General features: G+C 43.0%; 1 protein-coding gene across 4 annotated transcripts in view; it reads right to left on the bottom strand.

The window, feature by feature from the left end:
• The window catches only part of LOC146796148 (uncharacterized), a 202,819-nt gene extending 184,882 nt beyond the window's left edge, over positions 1 to 17,937 (bottom strand). Inside the window, exons 1-2 of one of the 4 annotated variants that reach the window (XM_085628543.1) lie at positions 16,344 to 17,663; positions 6,981 to 7,096 (exon numbers count right to left, since the gene is read on the bottom strand). Coding sequence is in view for 1 of the 4 variants with exons in the window: in XM_085628539.1 (XP_085484665.1) it covers positions 16,344 to 16,358 (15 nt within the window). In the remaining 3 variants the exon portion in view is untranslated. Of the gene's footprint in view, positions 1 to 6,980; positions 7,097 to 16,343 lie in introns of all 4 variants that reach the window. The other 3 variants (XM_085628542.1, XM_085628539.1, XM_085628541.1) reach the window with 3 other exon arrangements.
• Between the last annotated feature and the right edge of the window lie 5,757 nt (positions 17,938 to 23,694).

Here is a 23,694-nt window from a genome sequence, read left to right on the forward strand (position 1 = left end):
ATGATTTCATAAGGTTAGGCACACAATTGGGTGCTTTAACTTTTAAAGGAATGCGATCAGATTATGGCTTTCACCAAGTTAATGGCTAGGGTTAAATTTAGAAATGTAATTCGGGTGGATTGGGTTAGGAAGGTGCCTCATTCAGGTATTCATTATACTGGTTTCTTTGCAACTGTCAATGGAATAAATAATAATTACGAGGAACTTGCAAAAAAGAAAATGTCATTTGTTTGTACTGACATTTCCTTACATTTGTATCCTTTCTTATCACAGATTCTGCCAAATGCCCTGTTCATTAGAAGGTTGATGTGTACAGCATGTATAATCATGCTCTAACAAGGATTCATATCGCTTAATGATGCATAGTTTCGTAGTCTCTGAGGTATAAAAGTATTTGGCAAATAACATAATGCGATAATTTACCATACCATAGAATAAGCTGTTCAATATGAATAGTTCGTAGTAAACAAGAGATAGATCTCAAACAGAACCCGCCTTCGTCACACCAAAAATAGAATGCCCCGACACAGCACTTCCAGGCACACTCAAAATATATTACACCAAGACAGGATAATTGAAATACACACAAACATACTCTTCAGTTCAAACACACTCAGACACCCAACAGACTGTGTCCCACTCAGCAAACTGAAAATTCGGCACAACACCCAGTGCATTCAAACACACTATACCCCACTCAACAAACTCCTCACATCGAGCATAAATCTCTTCATTTTGACAGTATGACCTACTCACTCATTCCTCTCCTCTCATATTCCAGCCTCATCAACTGCTGTCTCCATCTTTCATTTCCTTTCATCCCCATTTCTCCTGCATTCTTCTCAATCATACCTGCTCTTGGACACTATCAAATCGCAATACATGAAGCATAAGAAACACAACTAAGGCGGTCTTTAGGCCAGATACAAAAAGACATATGAAAGGAGTTTCACTTTAAGGTAAAAACTCTATGCATGCAGGTAGGAAAAGCATTAACAAGTGTGTATATATTATATTATATATTTTGAAAAGTTGAGTGTAGTCGAAAACCATGTTAAAAGAGGCCAATAATTCAATTTTTTGTTTTTTATATTCTTAATTAATATGGCATTTAGGGAATGCATAAGCTATTTCTGAGTGATGGACTGCGACAATGGAGAGGCAGCTGTCCCAAAAAATAAAATCTACACTGTATCATACTAGGCAAGAGTCCTTCATATACTGCTCGCACCGCAATATTATGTACTGTTATTTCAGGCTACCTAATTATTACCAGACTGGCTGTAATCATTGTATGTACCTCAGAGTAATGGAAGGGATAAATGAGTTAGCAAGCCCGAAACTGATTTAAAGACTTGTGAATTATAAACAAATATCTAGAGTTAGCATTAAAATGACTTATCTTACTTGACTTAAAGTATCAAAACAAACCCATTTAGCACCACCTTTCTTTTACTTTCTGAAATACCCTTTCATTTCACCCCAAAAAGTTATTGAAGATTTCCCAAAACGTGTGTGAGCAGTTGGCCTGGTATATGCTGTCCACTAATTAAGTGGGCGCCTTGTACCAGTCCAAACAACCCTTATTGTGATTTAAGAGGTCAAAGATAACCTTAGAAAACTATCCAAGTGGTAGCTGTGGAGGGCAGCCTTCAGGCTTAGTCTTGAAGGAATGTTAAGCAGCTTGTTTCACTAGAATGCAACCTTACTGTATTGGTTAAATGAAAGGCGAACCACATAGTAGTTATAAAAATATGTATTTATTATAAACACACTCAATACTTCACAGTATCTACACGCAGATAAACACAAAGCACACAATACTGTAGCACAGAAACAATCGTAAGTAGCACTAATGCACAGTGGGCTCCAGGGGGAGACCAAACCATATACTACAATACTGGTATAAGAACCACGACTCGAGTCAAGACATTGACTAGAGGATATAGAAATCGCTGGAACCCCAAGGAACCACCCAAGATGAGTAAGCAGGGACCCCACGAAGGACAAGTGCAGTGTGGGAAAACAACTGCGTGTTCCGTACAATTCTATGGGAGAGTCGCGGTTGCAGTTTTAAAGTTTAAGGACTCTTCCTAGTGGATTACAAGGAAGCCCTGTGGATCATGGGAGGTTGAAGAGCCACAAAACACACAAGATGGTGGACGGAATGTTGCATATTGGCAAAACATTACCCCCCAGTCACAGATCTGGGTTTAATCCATCGTTATTTTGCTCACCACGCTACCCCAGTTCAGACATGGCCATATGCAAAACAGTCTTGACCCTGTGCCTCATGGGAACAGTCCAGCCTGAACTGCCAAGCCATGTCTTCCCTGGACCAGAATCAAGCATCCTAGGACCGGGTTCGGGGTTTCACCCCTCTTCAGCCAGGATAGCTTGACTCCAGTGGCGTAGTGAGCACGGGACCCACGTCTGGGTATACCCTTCCCACATAGGGCGAACAGCAAAACGCACAAGATGATGGACAGAATGTTGCACATTGGCAAAACATTCACCCCCAGTCACAGATCTGGGTTTAATCCATCGTTACTTTGCTCACCACGCCACCCCAGTTCAGACATGGCCATATGCAAATCAGTCTTGACCCTGTGCCTCATGGGAACAGTCCAGCCCGAACTGCCAAGCCATGTCTTCCCTGGACCAGAACCAAGCATCCTAGGACCGGTTTCGGGGTTTCACCCCTCTTCAGCCAGGATAGCTTGACTCCAGTGGCGTAGTGAGCACGGGACCCACGTCTGGGCATACCCTTACCACATAGGGCGAACAGCAAAACACACAAGATGATGGACGGAATGTTGCACATTGGCAAAACATTCACCCCCAGTCACAGATCTGGGTTTAATCCATCGTTATTTTGCTCACCACGCCACCCCAGTTCAGACATGAACATATGCAAATCAGTCTTGACCCTGTGTTGAAGAGCTACCCCACCTGCGGATACCGTAGTACCAGAGTTACCAATTCCAGGGAAGCCAGGTGCATAGGGCTGAAGTGGTGTCAGAAACCGCTGTCAATCTCAATGGAGGACTTCAAGGAAGAGCCACTGCTGGGAAGAAGAAAAGTGTCAGTTGGAATCCAAAGGTGGATTCTTGATGAAGAGTACCTGAGAGCAGAGGGGACAGAGTATGGGTCACTCAGGAGTGACCAGGGGCTCGGTAGACGAATGCCCACCGATGTCAGGTGCTTCAGGTGCATTGAGGGGGTTCTTGACTCTGCAGCCACCGGGACCAGGAGACGTCGAGGACGACCAGGAGCGGATCCAAGCTGTCCCCCGAAGGATGTCGAGTGCTGAGGGGTCGGTGTCCGGCTGGAGCACCAACAAGCCTTGGAAGCGACAACCCACGAAGAAGATCAAGAAAGGTTACGGTTCGGACCAGCAAGGTCCAGGAGACTCACTAAACACAGGGGGGTCAGGGCAAGCCTGGAGCAACCAGACAAGCCCAATAAAAGCAGTGTTGGGCCTCAAGAGGACCCACAGGCGTCACGAGGGGACCTCAAGCAGATATACAAAGCAACAGCCCACGGAGCACTCGGTGCGATGAGACCAGTGTTATTTGGGGGAATTGGTGTCAGAGATCGTGGCTACATGGAGCCCAGTGCACTTGTTTTGGGAATGCCAACAAGCATATGCACTTGCAAAAGTACACGGTGTACAGGGGTACGGGTATTACTGCCCCCACAAGGGATTGTGACCTCAAACTTGGTGAGAGGGCAGCTCGGACCTTGAGGGACTTGGAAACCCACCTCCTGTGTTGCTGGAGCCTTCGGAGTCCGTAGGAGCTCAGGAGCAGCAAACCAGCCAATTGCGATGTGGTGCCTGCGGTTGCAGGGGAGTGACTCCTGCACTCCAAGGGAGATATCTTCAGTTGTCCTTGATGCTCCACAGGTCCTGCAAGGAGCCTGTACGGGCACAGACGATGCTTCAGACTGACAGGGTGAAGAAGTCGGGCCTAAACTAAGTCCAGCGAAGTCCAGAGTGTCCAGACGGTCGAAGTTCAGTGGTTTCTGGTTCAGAATCTTGTCCATGTCGAATCTAGGGCCCTACAGCCGGGTAAGCCCTTTTGTACCCACGGGAGAGGGTTGGACAGATTCAGGGGACACTCCCAGGGAAGGTCTGGACAGTGGGGAGGTTACTCCCATGTCCTTTGTCCAGTTTTGCCCCAGAGCAGGAGCCAACGTCTCCCAGGACTGGTTTGAACTGGACTATGCACAGGGACACCAAATGTGCCCCTCATGCAGACTTTCTGTTGCTGGCAAGCGCACCCACCCAGGCCTAATACACTAAATCCTGTCTGGGAGGTGGTCACACCTCCCTGTGACAGAATGCCTGTTCTCCTGCCTTCCCCTGCTCGAGCTTGGCTCAGCAGCAGGAGGGTAGAAATGTGTCTCTGGTCGGCAGCAACCCTTTTGGACTGCCCAGGACTAGAAGGCTGGTACCGGGAACACCAGGGATCTCACAAAGCTTGTTTCTGAGGGGGGGAAATCATACCTCCCACACTGGTTACCGGTGTGGGGGTAAGGTTCCACAATGTTTGATACCAAACACGATAGGGTTAATTTCAGCCGTTTTAGAGTTGGTCATCACGCGGTGGCATGATGCCATTCTATATGTCGTAAATGGCTGATACACTGACAACCCGGGATGATGGACTCCGCAGGCTGCAGGGGTGTCCTGCTCATGCAGGGGCACTCTCTCACTTAGATACAAGCACCCTGCCTTCAGGATTGTTTAGGCCTGCTATAAGGGTGACTTATAGGTTTTAAGTGCAGTGACTATTAGATATGGGAAACCTATATCTAGAGTAAGAGGTGCATGCACCATCTTACACAGGCTGCAATGGCAGGCCTGTAGTTCCATTTTGCATTACCTCTCATGAGTGGCATAATACATGCGTCAGCCCCTGGGAGGCCTCTGGCGTACCTATGCCCTGGGCACAAGGGTACCATATACTAGGGACTGACAAGTGTACCCCAGTATCCAATCTGGAGTGTACCTAAGTACATGACATAACATTTTAGGGAGAAAGCAGATAGACTGGGGTCCTGATTAGCAGGATCCCCGTCAGACTAGTAAAAAACAGTGTAACATGAAGCAAAAAGTGGGGTTAACCATAAGAAGCAGATCGTTCTTTCCTACAACGTGCACATCAGAACTACATCACTGAGGTTAAACATGGCTTCCTGTTAAGAAGTACATTTAAAAATCACGAAAATCAGTTTTTCCCCGGGAGTTATCAAGGACAGTGCAATCTCCAAGCAGCCCAAGAAGATTAATAATATCATCAACTATTTCCTCTCACTGCAACAGGCTGGTATTTCTCATCATTTGTCTGACAGATGTATACAGCTATCATCGTCTCCTCCCCCTTGACTGATTGTGTTATGCTGTAGTCGAACAAGAAGAGAAACATGGCGGCAGGGCACAAGTCCAAAAAAAACTAATTCGGGGGGGGGGGGGGGGGGGGGAGTAATCACTAAGTTAGGCAGAATGGGTGTGCCATCACTGCACGTGACATCACTTCATGTCACACTGGAAGTGGCATCACGGTGTGGTATTGCATGTGGCATCACAACCCATAACCTCACAGGAAGTGACATCAGATATTAAGACCTCGAATGTCTATCATGAATACATTTGAGCGCATTACAATATTTAACAAATTAGAATTTTTGCATTGGGGTTGTCCCATAATATTGACGCAACCCCAACACAAAATCTGGTACTAAACGTATACTTTTTTTTTTTGCACACCAACACAAAGAAATTGTCTGCTTAATTGGTTGCAATGTATTGCAAAATATCTTATGGGGTTAAGGCACCTGCTGCAGATATCTTTGTGTGCCAGCTAAATTTCAGGGAATAATAATAATGGTAAGATAACTCTGGAGGATAACGTATTTGCTGGTGGGATCTGTGTTTTGCGCAGTCCTTGTGTTAAACAAAAGTAGCATAGAGGGTTAATATGTCTCCTTTAAAGTACATCATGTAACACGCAAATGAAGGATGTTTATTTTATCTAAATGGGTTACTGCTTTCAAGACAAGATCCTTTGCTAGCTGCAGTCCATAAATTGTAATCCTAATTTAGCACAGTGAGGTATGAAGGACATGTGGCTCCTACACTTTGTAACTAACTGTCTTCTGTAACATCCTTTATATTGATGTACACACATATGATTTATTGTCAATGTATACCCAGTACGTGTGATGTAAAGACCTCTGACACCCTGCATTGAGATGAGTAGTACTAACGCGCTATAAAGAAAATAAAAACAAAATATTGGCTTTTAAATAGTTATTTGTGTAAACACTGGGGTGTCCAACACATCTGACATTCTTACAGTATATTCATATTTCGTATATACAGGGGGTGAACAAAGTCAAAAGCATTTCTCTCTTAAGTATCTGTGAACTGAAGTGAAAAGATGTGAGCCTTTGCCCCCCCCCCCCCCCCCCAATAGCATCTAGGTGTGAGGCTTCCAGTAGCTCCCAGCCAGGATACTCCAATATAGAAAGAGTCCTAATGGCCCCTTAACCCCAGCTTTTGCTATAAGTGAAGCTCTAATCCGATAAACCCCATCCCCGCCTGCACGTTGCTGCTCGGAACAAAAGCAGGCATCATGCAGACGCTGCTGAAAGGGTCCCGATGTCAGAAAATTACACCGGACAACTTAAGCATATTTCTGCGAATTCCAGGGGAAGTAGGAAAGGAACGTGAAACTCTGCTGAAATTGGCAGCTTTGCAACAGAGTAGATAGCATCTACCCTCAGAAAAATAGTGGGTAGACTATGTCTACCTTCGTCGCCCTGAGCCCTGACCATAACGCTGAATACATACTCTGTAAATTAAGTATTATGGTTTTTTGGTTTAACATTCTGCCATTAAAGAAGTGAACAGCTAAACAGGAGTTTGAGCCGAGATACAAGTCTGGTGCTATAAGAAAGGACAAGGACCTTACCCACAGTAGACAGCGTCCATATAGCAGGAGGGTCATACTAAGGGATGATTACATTCCCTTGGGTTCCCAGGTTGCACCCCCAGCAAGATCACCTTGTCTCTGGTAAGAGGAGACCACTAAACAGAAGAATCAAGACATCATATTCTGCACAATTAATTGCCAAGAACGTACATATACACTTTAGTCTGCAGAAAAGTTGGTAGAATTATTCTTCAAGTGGAGTTGGAGCAACAACAATCAAGGCTTCTGCATACATACAAGTGTGTTGTATCTATTATTAATTACAGTTATACGGATAGTTGTACATATTAATGTGACATAACGTTGAAACGCTGTAGATTTAGATTGCCATTCCATTACCAAGCTTTATTTTGATCTTTTAGACCATAAAAGTAAAAAGATAAAATCTATACAACACTAAATTTAGACAATAAAAACATCCATGGTCATTACAAGATATACAAAACAAGTGAGAGAGGGAAGGGAATTGTCATAAAAATGAAGGGAAATACTCCTAGTCCCCTTATGATACTTTAAACAAACAAAAGAAGGAGTATAACCAGGAGACCGATCAGAGTCTCCAAAATGCTGGGAAAAGAGCGCAAGGCACGAAGAATTCTCTCTTCTGTAGAAGACCCCTCACTCACCAACCTGGTTGGTGACATGCTTCATCATCGGGGTCCCACCCGGATAGCCGAGTGCCATCCGGGTGTGCTTCGACACCTGATTACAGTGGAGCGGGTAGTTTTTTTGTGTGCAAGTGAATGAACTGTGGATTAAAAATGGGCCAGATATACTCACTAGGAAGTTTTATTCTGGAGCAACTGGCCGATCTTAAAAACGTTGGTAAGATACCTTACTTGGTTAAATTGACCAATGGTATCTGAGAGTGAAGTATAGTGCTGATCAGTGCAGAAAATAGGTCTACATGTTTCGACCTATGTGATGATATTGCTAGGTTTTCGTCAGGACCAAATACCGTGACCCGGGTGGTGTACACACGCTAAGGTGTACCCTGCCTTTGATCACTGTGACCTAACCATCTACTCACAGTCAGGTGTCCTGTCATCCCACTTGAAGACAGGTGAAATCTCTAAAAGGCAAACACAAAATTATAAGCAGACGCAATAATACGTATGTAATACAGTGTTTTGGTGTTGAAAATGCTCCTAGTGCTCCCAGCAGGGTGCGTAGAGAACACACACAACAAGAGGATTACCCCTAAATTTGCAACGATCACGGAGCATGGGTAATCCAGTAACCGTTTCAGTTTACTGAAATCTTGATTATGACCCATTCATAATCGTAAGTTACAATGAGCATTAAATACGCCATTGAATGCCAATGCATAAAGTTAATCCACAGGGTATCAATTGTGCCTGTGAAAAACTCATACAGACCCACTCTCTTCAATCATTCATAGTGGGTGTTACTGCTGTCAAACATAATCGTGAGGGCGTGCGTTACTAGCTTACATGCTAATTATCTCAGCGTAAGGAAGTGGTACGAAAAAACACATGGAAGGAGTAAAAGGTGCTTACTAAGAGACGCATAAAGCGTGCCTCATGGGAGTCGGGGTCGTGGTGCTTGCTCAGAAACACGATCTGAAGAAAATCAGCACAGTGACACGAGCGGTAAAATAGGTGAAAAGAACGCTTTTGTAAAACAGAAGAATTTGATCGAATCCATGTTACAGCATGGCACAGTACATACATAGTGGAGCTAGTCACCGGCTGATACGCCTACCCTAAGCGACCCATATCTGCTCCCCGAGGGCTGCTAAAACCGAGCGTTTCTGCAAGTTAAATGCAAAGCATTTCCTGGAAACGAGGCGGTGGGGGCATGGTCACGTGTGTCATGTGACGAGCATGCGTGGGCTGGACTACGCAGTAGGCATGGTGATGCGTAAGAGAGATTCCATCGTGCTTTATTAAACAGACAGGCAACTTGTAATTTTGTGTTTGTCTTTTACAGATTTCACCTGTCTTCAAATGGGATGACAGGACACCTGACTGTGAGTAGATGGTTAGGTCACAGTGATCAAGGGCAGGGTACACCTTAGCGTGTGTACACCGCCCGGGTCACGGTATTTGGTCCTGACGAAAACCTAGCAATATCATCACATAGGTCGAAACATGTAGACCTTTTTTCTGCACTGATCAGCACTATACTTCACTCTCGGATACCATTGGTCAATTTAACCAAGTAAGGTATCTTACCAACATTTTTAAGATCGGCCAGTTGCTCCAGAATAACACTTCCTGGTGAGTATATCTGGCCCATTTTTAATCCACAGTTAATTCACTTGCACACAAAAAAACTACCCGCTCCACTGTAATCAGGTGTCGAAGCACACCCGGATGGCACTCGGCTATCCGGGTGGGACCCCGATGATGAAGCATGTCACCAACCAGGTTGGTGAGTGAGGGGTCTTCTACAGAAGAGAGAATTCTTCGTGCCTTGCGCTCTTTTCCCAGCATTTTGGAGACTCTTATCGGTCTCCTGGTTATACTCCTCGTTACAAGATATAGCAATATACAAGGAATTGGACACAGTTCATAACAGTTAAAAAGTATATTACATTTTTTTTTTTAAAGAATTAAACATGATTACATATCTTGGTAAGATCAAGACAATCGGGAATGGTAAAGAAGCGATTATCATATACAGGGGAGATTAAAAACTTGTGACGCCTGTGCCACATGGAGTTAAGGAACCGAGACACAGCAAAGACAATCGCAGGGTGAGTTTCAGTTCTCAAGACTCTAAAAGCCTACCGTGACTGTCTGAACCCCAGATTCCTGCAGATTGGTAGAAGCCAGTATCTCCTGGGTGCATCATATTGTAGACAAAAGAAGAAAACGTGAATGGGAGTCTCTTTTTGGCTAATGCAGGTGGGACAACTAACAGGGGAAGCTTTAGACCATTTCTTAGTTAATGCGTGAACCGGCAAGCAACCCAGTCTAAATTGAACATATAGTTTCCTTGCCATAAACGGTTGTACGTCGTCAAGGAAGAGCTCAAATAAATACTGGTCTTTAAAATTAAGGAAGTCAGAGGTTAAGCGGCCATGTTTCGTGCTCCCTTGGGTTTCGGCCAATCTGAGGTGTCTATAGGTTTTAACTAGTTCGAGCCGTGATATTGTTGGGGACACTTCCTCAAGGTGGGCCCATAGGTTTGCTCGACCCAGTCTACAGCACAGATCTTTTATGTGTATGAACCAGGGTAGCTCACCCGCCCCTGGGAGTCCCATGATAGCTTTAAGTTCCGACTGGTAGGCTATTAGCTCGGGGGTCGCCCACAGCCTACGCCAGAAGGTCAGGGGTTGCAATCCAATCTCCTCATCTATTGGTCTTATCCCAAGGTCCATACGTCGGGGGATGAGGAAAGTGCTTTGCGGTAGGCCCAAGAGCTGCCTCATAAACTTATTCTCAGTTTTGACCAATCTACCTACAGGGAGGTGTCCCCAAAGTTCTGCCCCGTACATTACAGCACTCCTACTTTGGACTTTGTATATCTCGGTCAGTGGGCCAGGTAGTCTAGATGTGGAGTTCCTGTAAAGTTTTGCTAGTCCCCCTGCCATCTGTACTAACCTTAGGCCTGCCTTTTCTTGCTGTGGGCCCCACCCAAAGGTTTCCGTTAATGTCACACCCAGGTAATCGAAGCCAGCTACCCTCTCTAGCTGGATACCATTTAGAGTAGGATTAGGGCGAGATGTTTTACTAGGATTAAATACCATATACTTGGTTTTTAGTGTGTTAATCTCTAGGCCCCTATTCTTACAAAATAGAGAGAAGCTGTCATGGGTCCTTTGAATACTCATAGGCGATTTAGATAGTAACAAGGTGTCGTCCGCAAACATCATTGCTGGCACCTTACCATAGGCGAGCTTTGGGGCATCGATGTTATCTGCCTCATTTAGTTGGTCCACCAGGGCATTAATAAAAAGACAAAACAGGGTGGGGGTCAAAACACACCCCTGCCTTACACCCCTGTTCACTGGGAAACGTGGAGTCAGTTCTCCATTTTTCCCAAATCTCACCTGGGCAACATTTCCAGTGTGCAGTCTTTTGATCAAAGAGAGCAAGTAGGGCGGAATGCCCAGTTGCTCTAGAACTGTCCAAAGTTTGTCACGGGGCACCAAATCGAATGCTGATTTGAGATCAACAAAAATCAAGTAGAGGCTCCCACCCTCTATTGTCACCGTCTTCCAATAAAGTAATTGGAGCCTGAAAATGTGATCGATGGTAGACATGCTTTTGCGAAAGCCGGCCTGGTACGGACTCAGGATCTCACGCTCATCCATCCAGGACTGGAGGCGCTCCAGGACAATTCTGGCAACCAGCTTCTGGGTTATTTATGTCAATCAAGCTCATTGGCCTATAGTTGGTGGGCAAGAGAGATCCCTTCTTGTATATTGGAAAGATTTCTGCCCCTAACCAGGTGTCCAGGATTTCCATGCCATTTAAAATGGCATTAAATATTACACAAAAATATGGGCCCCAGATATTGGGCTGCGCCCGAAATAGGTCCCCGGAAATCTTGTCTAATCCAGGGGCCTTTCCAAGGGGAAGCTTCCCAATTGCACTAAGCACTTCAGTCAGGGTGAATCCTCCATCGTCTTCAGGGGGATTCCCCACAATGGTTTGCGAGGTTCCCCCTGTAGGCTCTACAATGTCCTGGGTGGAATACAACGATTGGAAATGGAGTTTCCAAGCGTCTGCTGCAATGTTCGGCTCAATAGGTGAGCTCTCTGAGGTGCTGGCTGTACGAACCAGGGTCCAGAACGCCCTCATATCTCTATTGGTGAGGGCCTGTTTTATTGCATCCCATCTTTCAGACTCCCACTTTAGGGTATCGCTATATAGGGCCCTCCTGATTTTTATCAGAGATCTGTCTTTTAGTTTTATAGCATCAATGAGGGCACCCTTTGCCGTTCGGGAGGATTTGTTAAACCAAGTGATTTTAGGGGTCCTCTTGGCTTGGGAGTTTATCAGGGGGTTAAAGATGTTAGTCAAACTGGTGGTCAAATCTGTATGGATAGCCGTAAATTGAGCGGTAGTGCCCTTGGGGCTAGGGGTCTGTGCGGCATTCTCCATTACCAGTAAAGGGGGAATAATTAGGGAATACAGGGTGGCAATCTTGTCTGGTGACTGTTTCAAGGTTTCCCACCTTATTCGCCTTCTGTTGACTAACGATAGATTGGTACCAGTGGAGTTGCCAGTGATTGGGGGGGGTTATGAGGTTCTGGAAGCTTAAGATCGAGTACTAGAGTTTTGTGGTCGCGGTCGTGTCTTGGCCAGACAGCAATGTCGACAACCCATTGCCATATACTTGTTTCCACCAAAATGTAGTCCATTAAAGATGTTTGCCCCGGTCTATTAAACGTGGGTTTTCCAGGTTGGTCTGACTTGGTACGACCATTACATGCTCTTAATGCATGAGTTAATGTGACTGCGTTGATCTGTAAAACCAGGGGGGGTCCAGGCTCTCACCAGAGGGATCAGCGGTTCAGGTATCAACCAAAGAGAATCCTCAGCGGTGAGCAGAGGGTCAGTATGGAGGGCTAGGGGCTCAAACTGACAATTGAAATCACCACCTATCACCAACCTGGTGTTCAGGGGGACTGGCTGGAGGAATGTAGTGAGCATATCTATGGTCTGGGATTCCTGGGCAAAGGACACCAGACGGGAATATATGTTGATAAATGCAATACACCTAGTTTCATGAATTTTTTTTCTCATCTCAAAGAATTCCTTCTTTGAAGATATAAATGTTTAAAAAATTTACTTTCAACTTTAAGCATGTCTATTGGGCTATTTCGTTTTTAAAAATATTGAAGATTTGCCCAAAACGTAGCCACTGCCATTTTCTTAAAACAATACTAAGCTAAAAATACAACTACGTACAATAAACTACATTTAAATAAGCTACATCTTTTAGCACCCACACCCTCATGTCCTTAGGTGCTTAAAAAGCACATGTTTAGAACCTGTGAGTAAGGGATTTCTAGATCATTTTATTTATTAATTTTCAGCTATAAATGTATTCTGGGATTTCAGTGTGTCCTATCAGCTAAATGCTGATAGCACCGTGAACCTAAAAGATCCCCATTAAGGATCTGAAGACGTTGAACAACTGCGACAGATTGCTAAGGAGCGGTAGGGTACTGAATCAAAGATAAATGGCTTTGCCTTAATGCTGTCAAAACAAAAGTGCTGCTTCTAAGATGTCCTAGGGTCTCACTCCTGCATCCACTGAGTGAGTTATGAATCCGGGAATGATATTGGATAGAGCTCTCTTCTTTGCACCACAAGCCAAGATTGCGCCAAAGGCCCAACATTTTAGTTTTCATCTTTACTCTTTCAAAAATCTATCCCGTTGAAACAAGAACATACGAATCTGCTTGCACAGACTGTAGTAGTCTCTTAAGTGGTCTATTTTGCATGGCAGTTTACTTAAACATCTCCAGGAATTTGCTTCGTAAATTATCACAGGCTGTCCAAAACACAGCTAAGATGGCGATGTAGATTGCTGAAAGTGGATGCTGCAAAGCTCCCCCCCCCCCCCCCCAAAAACAAAATCTTTGAGATTTACAGATTTGCATATCATTAAAAGGTAATAGAACCCTTATTTTTCTAGGGGCTACTTGCACTAGGTTTTATTTATATTTAGACAGTTGATGTCAGTGTTGTAAGGGAACCTCATGTATCAAAAGTTTGTCATTTTCTATTTTAAATGTAAGTTTCGTTTTCTAACTCGAATTTTGAAGGAAGCCTTTTCAATCCATTCATTACACTATGCATGTATGTTTTATAGCAAACTTTGGATCTTGCATGTAACAAAAACAGAGGGACTGGAAGATGGGATTGACGAAGGTAGGGTACACGCTTTCTTTCTTGTCTGGCTATCAACAAAACTTAACAAGTTGAGTAGTATTTTTTTTTTTAATGTATAAGGCAAGGTTCTAAGCCATCGCCCTCTCATGTAACTAAAAAACAGGGCAAGACACTGAGGTGTCTTTCAAGTTCACAGTTTAACACAGGCATTGGCTTTTGCAAGTGTGAACATTTTTCACTGGTCTAAATTTATGGTGTATGTTTGATGGACTACATTCACAGATCTCAGACAGTGGGTTTGAACATGAAGCACCGACTAATATGGCAAAAACGCTTTTACAAAAAATATTTTCCACAATGGATCCGAACAGGCTATGCAACTTACAGGGCTTGCAGTTTTTAGGGTCTTACAAGTCTGAAACACGATTTTCCAATTTAGCTGTGGTCGATTTTTTACCAGATGAAATTTGTATGCAAAATCTAAATAGAAAAAACAAATTAGCCTTTTGTTAATTGTATTGCCAATAGAGGACCATCAAGGTGAGTTGACACGGGACATACAAAATCCGAGTCAGATGCAGCAGTGGCCCCCTGAGCACCGTAGAACCTGCAGGTTTCACAGGCCCTCCGGCTAAAATGCTAAAAGTGATAGCTATCATTTAATTGTGCACTATGGTATATAAGTGACAGACTTTGTTGGCAGTGGGACAAACTCAGTGTACTGACGCAAAGAGACCTGTATAGTGCTGTGTCATAAATCACCCTTGGCTGCTTTCTATTTCAGGGTGGTGGTGCTACAACTGCAAGAAGTTGTATGTATGTATACGGTATTTCTTAGCGTGAAACTAGCCAAAAGGCAGAAGAGTGATGTACGTGACCAAAGAACATGATGTGATTTCAGTTTATTTGTAAAGGACACATTTATGACCTCTGGTTAGATCAGAAGTGTATAATAAGCAATCACCCAGTATGACTGACATAAGAGCAAGAGCTTAAAACAGATTGGATACACTAGAAATTACCCCAACCATGCCATGAACTGTATTTATTGTCAAAACATAGGTAATAAAGTTACAGGTCATTCAAAAGTTAAGCTTATGTATTTTCTTGTCCAAATGACAATCCATGAACGCAAATAAATGAGGTAAATTTTGAACTGGTTAAAAAACAGTAAGCAATATTTTTCATCCTGAAAACGTTTGAATAACAGTTACATGCCTGGGTTGTATACTGCGGAGGAAAACTTTCCATAAACCACTATACACCAAAATCTTAGAAGTACCTAAAAACCTACTTGGGTCTCTCGGAGCTAAACGCCCCATTCTGCCAGGCTCCTAGGCAACTTCCCAAAAACGTTGTTTAAGTTTGTTCCTTCTAACTATAAAATTGTTTTCCGTTAAGGGTTTACCACTGTGGCTAAAAATGCATCGATGGGGGACCTTGTAAAATACAATTCAAAATACTGCCCACATAGTAGAGACGAAAAACTATATGAATTCTCTTCAAGTACAACAAATCTGGCTTTAAATAGTTTTTTGCTAATCACGTCTCTGGAAGAATCTTTGCTACCATGTTAAAAGAAAACAACACAAATGAAGTTTCACAAACATGTAAATGGCAATGAAACAACTGATTAACAAGTAATTAATGGGAAACTTTTGACTTTTAGGAGAGGCGCCTTTTGCACCAACTGTACCACATTATTGCTGTTAATGACATATTTGAAAAAATGTAAGGACATTCATTACAGAATAAATACCACCTCTTCTGTAGTCTGATCGTGGCCTTCCCCTCCATTAATAACTATTAGCTGCTATATGTAAGGAATCAATTAATCCGTATTGATTGTTACACAATGGATTTTGTAACATACATTGTGCACACAACATACCATAAAAACATGCATCTTATCAACTAAAAATGTAAAATTACTGTTGCATTGAGTTGTTATACTATATACATTAATAATGTGGCAGTATAGAACTAAGATGCCATTAAGTTGAACGATATCATCATAAAAAGTTATTTTATTCCACTAGAAAAGCGTTCGCAAGGATACAAGCAGAATTATGTTGCATCAAGCAACTAGCACGGCTGAAATAGGGAGACTGTGTGGGGTGGAATAAACCCACTTAGTTCGAGTCAAAGCTGTGAAGAAATATCTTATAAAGGACTAAAAATAGGTTTGTGTTGTCGCCATGTTAATCAAAGGGTCAGAAAAGTATGTGGTTCTTGCCACATATAAAAACATCTGGCTAAATCCTTCCCTGTTTCTGTAAAGTAGCTTCAAGGGCCTTTGCTCCATAAGCTTAAATACATATCTATTCATAATAAATGTATTGATGCTCCATGGGTGTTTTAATAATTGTACCCTGGTAAACAGAAATATTGTTTAGTTACTGTTGATATGGTACAGCAGAACAAAAATATTAAAGGTAATACGTTCCATTAACATAGCAAATGTAAAAAGTATGTACAGTCACCCCACGCCCCTCGACCAACCAGAAGGGGGAAGAATACATACCTGTTGGGAGCCCATAGTTGGGGCTTCCGATGACTCAAGTTTAACATAGAGGGTTGCAGCTTCTTGCAAGGAAGGGCCGTGTGAACCTAGATGCTTCGGCAGTCATGGGTAAAGGATGGCTTTGTGTCGTAGCCTGCAGTCACTGGATCAAGGAGACCTATGGCACTACTGCAGGTGTCAGCCCAGCAAAGTTCAAGAGGGAAGGGGGATTTCTACAAGCAGCGGATCAAGGGAGCGCAGACGTTGTTGTGTAGCCAGTCAGCGAGGGATGGGTAAAAGGCACATGGCCAGCGTTTTCAGGGCGATGACAAAACTGGGGTCCCTCAAAGGGACGTGGCCGATGTAATTAGGGTGTGGCTTAAAAAGTAAGCTAAAAATCTGTGTTTAGCATAGTGTGTCACCCGACTGGCAATTTGCTGCTTCTGTCAATGCAACCCGGTATACAATACAACGAGTAACATTACACCAACAAGCCAGGACTATTAGCTTTGCCAATGGTTTTTAGTTGCAAAAGATAAATAAGCAACAACTATGGGTTGGTTGTATAGAATATTGAAAATGCTTCGGTTCTGAAATGATGAGACTATGAAATAACTATAACCAGTCTCTGAGGTTAAATCCAAGGCAGTGAACGGTGGTACTGTTGCAGAGTTAAAAATCGTTCACTCTGACGATGAGGGCAAAAACGGAGGGCCCGATAGGGACCCGTCACAGCACCTGCTTTTTAGAACTGTCGGTGCTGAGCACCGGCAGGACCCGGCCCACTTAAAGTCCTACATATGGTATTACATGAGTGAATACTTTCTCAGAGGGCACAAGGGCTGGATGTTACTGCAGGTCCATGTAGTGGGCGGTGCTCTGCAGAGATGGATGCTATGCGAGCGTCTGCACGCATCAGCTGCGAGGTTGACAGCTTCTGCAGCTTCCCGCAAAGATGGGCTCACCGATGCTGGCTCCGTCGCTTTCTTTGGCAGATGTGGTCTTGGGGGTTCGAGAAGACATGCTCTAACCTGAAATCTGCTAGGGGCTCCAACAGATGGAGTTAAGTGGTTTGATGTAGCCAGTGGCTCTTGCCGATTAGTTTAGGAGCTGGACAATACTACTGCACGGATGGCATAAGGTGGACGGATGCTGCTGCAGGTCCCTACACACAGGAGCTTGGTCAGGGAAACTGGTCGGTTTCTGTTACAGGAATTATTTCTTGGTGCTCTTCCGGGGCGGTGTTGAGGAGAGGGGGTGCTGGGCTTAATGCAGTTTCATGACCCTGGAGCGATGGGACGAATGCTGCTGTCCCATGAAGTATATAGCTCGAAAGGCACTAGATAGCGCTGCAGAGAGTCTCGGGGGCGGGGTAGTTACGTGCTTCTGCATCAGTAGGCCCCAGCAGGGATGCTTCTTCTCTTCCTATGTTGATAGCAGGACCCTATCGCTACAGTTTTAGTGCTCCCCAAGCCTATAAGGTACTGCTGCAGGGAGGAGGGCAAGGATTTCCCAGCAGGAGACAATGGAGGAGAGTTGGATGGGTGCAGCAGGGGGATCAGCAGGCCTCCTGTGCTTCTATCCCAAGAGAAAAAGAGGGGGGGGGGGCACAGCCGATAGACACCAACAAAGGACTAGACTGACCAGACGCAGTGTTCCGTCGTTTTGAGCTCCCAGTTTGTTTGTGCTCCATCCTTTGATGCGCATGCGTATCATCTTGCGCGTGTAATCGTAGGCATGCGTACTATGCAATTTGTCACAGAACCGGTAATTTTAGGCTTCCCAGTGCGCTGCCGTTTTAGTGCGCATGCGTGTCATTGGGTGCATGCGCTCCCCGCTGTCGCATTTTCTTGTGTGCGCAGGAGCACCCAGATGTGCTGTAGTTTTAGTGCCCATGCGTGTCATTGTACGAATACGTTTTGGTACGCATGCGTTTCCGCGGCTGCATTTCCTTGCGTACGCATGCGTGTCATCGTGCATGCCGCGTACTATGACATTTGTCGTTCTGTTGTTGTAGATGTACTTTTAGCTCCCTGTGGCAGCAGTAGCCGCCACACCTGACCTGATGCTTCCCTGAACACTTTACCTCGAGTGGTTGGGGAAAGCGTTAGTCTGGCATGGAACACTAGTGAAGTAACGAGAGTGAGCAAGTTGCTTCAGGAGTTATTAGGTATAAGAAGGACAGCTTATACATCCACCAACCAGCAGGAGCCACCAAGAACAGCAACCTTCTTCCCCGTGTCAACTTTCCCACGTTCTCCCCATGACGGCCTTAACATTCCAACATGACATGCTTAAGAAACACTACACACCTTCCTCATAAAAAACAAACAAAAAAAAAATAATAATAATAACAAATCATTATTAATACATAGCAGCAGTGCATTTGAAGAAAAATATTAATACTGAACAAAATCCTTATATTTCGTAGGTAAGTTTTTAACACGTGAGCTCCTTAAAACGTCAAAATTTTGTTCACCCAAAAGTTGAGTTATACAAAGTGATACTTGATTGTTAAGAACATTAGTGGTAACATTCTGTTCACAAAGATTCTTACTCACATCTGTATTGGATTCATTCACAGACTGAGACTGCAGATTGTCAAAAGCCTCATCAGAACCAACAATCCATTCACTCTCCTCTGACTCGAGAGGAAAATTCTTACTTGGAATTAACTTGTCATTCTGATTACTCGTAATCACATGTGGTCTCTCCCCATCATGTAACTTGCACACAGATATACGTCTGAAATTCCATATTTCCCCACCTTCTACTCTTGTAGCCTTACTGAAAACTTCAGTAACTTTCACGGGATCAGACCATTTAGACAATCTCTTGTTACATAGTCCACCAAAACTGACACGAACCCAATCACCAACTCGATACATTTAATCTTTTTTTAGTATTGCTATTAACCATCTTGTCTTGGTACTTCTTTACACGTTCCCTGACATTCGCAAAATCCAACACAGTATCATAAGAATGTTTTTCTTTTAGCCACCAGGGCATAAGTTCAGAGCCAGGTTTCCTGCCTCGCAGCATTTCAAAAGGAGATAACCCAGTAACAGAATTAGGTGAGGTGCGATAAGTTAATAAAGTAGCTCATAAAGCTTTTCTCCATGGCAACCCACTCAGTAGCTAGCTGACATGACTCTTTGACAACTCTGTTGAAACGTTCTACTTGACCATTTGCCTGGGGAAAATAATTGGAAACTCTTTTATGTAGAACGCCACATCTTTTAAGAAACAACTCACATTCCTTACTGGTAAATTGTGGACCATTGTCGGAAATAAGTTCTTCAGGTAAACCTTCCCGACAAAAAACATCATCCAAAAATTCAATTACCTGCTCAGACGCAACTCTCTCAACAATTTTCAACCCCGGCCATTTCGAAAAATAGTCAACAAGAACTAAAGCATACATATCCTTGCCAGATTGATAACTAAAAGGATCTAAAATATCAACACCCAATTTCCTCCCAGGTCCCTGGGCATATTCAATAGGTGTAATGTCAACAGATAATGGCTTCACAGACTTATCACTCTGGGAACAGGGAGAACATTCCCTAACCCACCTGTGAACCATACCATCAATTCCAGGCCACCAGTAAAATTCTCTAATTCTCCTCTTGGTTGTGGACATTCCCAGATGGCCTTCATGAGCCAACCTACAAATCGACTCTGAGATTCTGAGGCGGTACTATTTTGTCACCACGAAGAACCATACCTTGTAAAAACATAAGTTCCTCCTTCACTTTAATATATGAAGCTAGCTCACCACTAACTTCCTTTCTTCAGGCCAACCTTTGTGCAAACATACCAAAACGTCCTTTAAAACACAATCCTCTTCCATAGCTACTTTCCACTTTTCTTCAGAAATCACGTTGTCTAATTTCTCTTCACTTAAAGTCTTATTAACATTATTCTTAGTTTAAGCTACATCGCAATCATCCTTGTTCATACATTCAGTAATCTCTTTCAAAGGCAAACGTGACATACAGTCAGCATGAACATTCATTTGACCAGGAACATATTCAACTACACACTGGTATTCTTGCAATTTAGCAGCAAGTCTTGCTAAACGAGCAGTTAGTGTTCTACCACCACCAGGCGTCAACATATTGATTAAGGGCTTATGGTCAATTCTTAAACAGAATTTGATACCCCACAAAAACTGACGAAAATGCTTTGTGGCCCAAGTACATGCCAGTAGTTCCTTCTCAATAGTAGAATAATTACATTCAGAATCACGAAGCATTCCGGAAGCATATGATACCACATATTCCCCTTCTTTGTCTTTCTGCATTAGTACTGCTCCCAGACCCACACTACTAGCATCTACACAAACAATGCATTCCTTACCAACTACATAAGATTTTAAGAATGGAGCACCAATAATCTTCTTTTTGAGAGTATCAAATGACAACTGTTGATCGTTCCCCAACATGGTTGAGTTTGGGTTTGATACCCTCGCTAGAAATTGCATGACCCAAGTACTCAACTTTGCTTTGCCTAAATTTACATTTGGAAAACTTCAAAGTTGACCCATTCTCTTGTACTTTTATTAACACTTCATCCAACTTCTCATCATGTTCATCACATGTGCCTCCAAAAATTAAAATATCGTCTTGGAAGACAATAGCTCCCTTGCAATCTTCTAAAAGCTCTTTCATTAACCATTGAAAAACAGAAGCAGCACTAGCCAAACCAAATGGCATACGTAAAAACTGTAACATGCCTTCTGGTGTAACAAAGGCGATTAAACGCTTAGACTCATCGTACATTTCCACCTGATGATAAGCACTTGCTAAATCAATGGTGAAAAAAACAGAAGCACCAGATAATGTAGAAATTAATTCATCCATATTGGGGAGGGGATTTTTGTCTACCCAAATTTCTTTATTCAAACTGCAAAGATCTACACACAAACGAAGATCTCCTGTGCCTTTAAGTGATGAAACAATGGGAGAAACCCAAGGTGATGAATCTATGGACTCAAATATGCGGTTATGAACCAAATAATTCAACATCTCTTTAAGTTTATTCCTATAAGCTAAAGGTACATTTCTTACGTTTGTGCCTGACAGGAATAGCTTCATCATTTAAAATTGTTCTATGTTTGAAATTAGAGTATTTACCTAATGAGTTGACAAATACTTTAGGAAAAGTTTCTTTGATTCTGTTAACACACTTCCCATTGTCAACAGAGACCACACTAACAGAGGGAGAAGCATTAGGATCTAATTAAATGCCAAGTTCTTGTTGATGCAGCCAACCTAAAATGGCTGCCCCTTTTGTGGCAACATATACATTCCCTCTAGTTCTTCTTCCTTCAAATTCTGTATCTGCCCACATGAAACCTTCAAGATCAATTTTGTGACCAGAATACCCACCAGGTTGAATATCAGGTGGAAACAATTTCCTCGTACCCCAAAGCTCATTGAACAATTTCTTCCCGATAATACTATACCAAGCACAAGAATCAACCATCATGTGAACAGGTTTGTCATCAATCCTTGCAGTACAAGGGGGGAAACTTTTGTGATTGGAATCTCTAACCCCAAGCACAGAATTTAACTAATAAGGAACTTCATCTTCTTCATAAGTGATGTAATTAACCTTTAGAGAAGACCGACATACTTTACTGAAGTGACACTTCTTTTTACATCTCACACATACTTTGTCACAAGCAGGACAACCTTTATAATTACCAACATGGTTGGTACTACCACACCTATAGCAATATATAGTGTTTCTTTTGACATAAACTTTGTTCTCTTAAGTTTTCTTTTCAATATCTTTTTTGGTGCATGTATTCAGACTGTTTTTAGGTCCTATCTGATTTTTTTACTAGAGAAACTTCTGCATCAATATTTTGCACTTTGGTATTTTGACTTCTAATTTCTGTGACAAATTTCTCAGACTGTTCGATACCTTTAGCAATATTAATGACTGCACTAAGAGAGGATTCTGTACCTAACCATAGTCTTTTTTGTATTTTTTTGCTTTTGGTCTTCATCATTATTTGATCTCTAAGTACTTGTTCAAAAGTAATGGTTTCAAATGCACAAGAACTGGCTAAAGTACGTAAAGCAGATACATAATCCTCTATAGATCCTTCTTCCTTTTGCGCACGTGAATAGAATTTGAATCTTTCCATTACCACGTTGATCTTTTTCCCAAAACGAACCTTCATTTGTTTAGTGGCTTTTTCAAAAACATCCATGTCACCAGCATCTTTAATAGGAGGAAGATTATTGAATTCTTTCAAAGCTGCAACTCCCAAACAATGCTTAAGTAAAGCTAGTTTCCTTTTTGCTGAGCAGTCTTCTTTTTCAAAACATCAACGTATGCTAAAAACATAGAAAACCAAAGATACCATTCAATACTAGGCTCACCTGCGACTTGTAGAAAATGTGGAGGTGCAGCAATATTAGCCATGTTGAAATTTTCACAAATAATATCACCAAACTGAATAAATAAGCCACATAGAAAAATGTCACTTAAAAAAAAAATTGTAGGTAAACGTGACTGTAAATAATCGTAGTAGGACAACAAGCAAGAAAGGTGTGTGCATCACCGTGATGCACAAACAGCCACTGAATAGACAATGACTGGTGTGCAAATCACTGCTATGCACAAATATCAGCTGCAGATATTCCCAGCGTACGTCATCTTCGTGTGAATTGTTTTCAGCCCTGTTTTGGTTGACAGCATTAAAATCTCACGGTGCCCAGTGAGGATTTACATAGGCATTGCAAGGGTGTCCGCCGTAAGCAAATGTCTGGGCTGTATTCCTTTCTGGCATTTGACTTCTATTGGGTAGGTGGGGACGCAAATGACAGCTCAAAGTCAGCCTGTATATGACAAAAAATGACTTAACTGCCAAACGAAAGGAACAGTTTGGTGGAACTCTGAACTGGTCAGTTAAGTCAGCTGAGAAGATCCGTGTTCGAGGCCCCCAGTAGCGCTGGCAACACTGGCACCGATCGGGTAATAAGCATGTCCAAGACCCAAATTTGGGGTAAAAGGCTGCTTTATTGGACTGGTAGGCAATACAATATATATTTGCATACAGATCATAATATAAACATATTCCAAACTAACACACCCCGCCCCTAAGCAATATCCCCGTACAACTACCTCTTGCCTCCAACTTCTCTCCCTTGCTTCCCTCTGTCCGAAGCTATTCCTAATGCCCCCAACCCTTCCTGCCTTTCTTGATCTCCTCCAACTCTGCCACCTGTCCAAGCGACAATCTCCCAAAGAACGGTTATTGAGCAACAACTCGCATGAGTAAACAAGCATTTGCAATGCAATAGGTCTCGCATTTGCAAAAGTTTGAGTTATTGGCATTGTAAATGACAAAACT

This window comes from Triturus cristatus, chromosome 10 (assembly GCF_964204655.1).
Source record: "Triturus cristatus chromosome 10, aTriCri1.1, whole genome shotgun sequence".
NCBI lineage: Eukaryota > Metazoa > Chordata > Amphibia > Caudata > Salamandridae > Triturus > Triturus cristatus.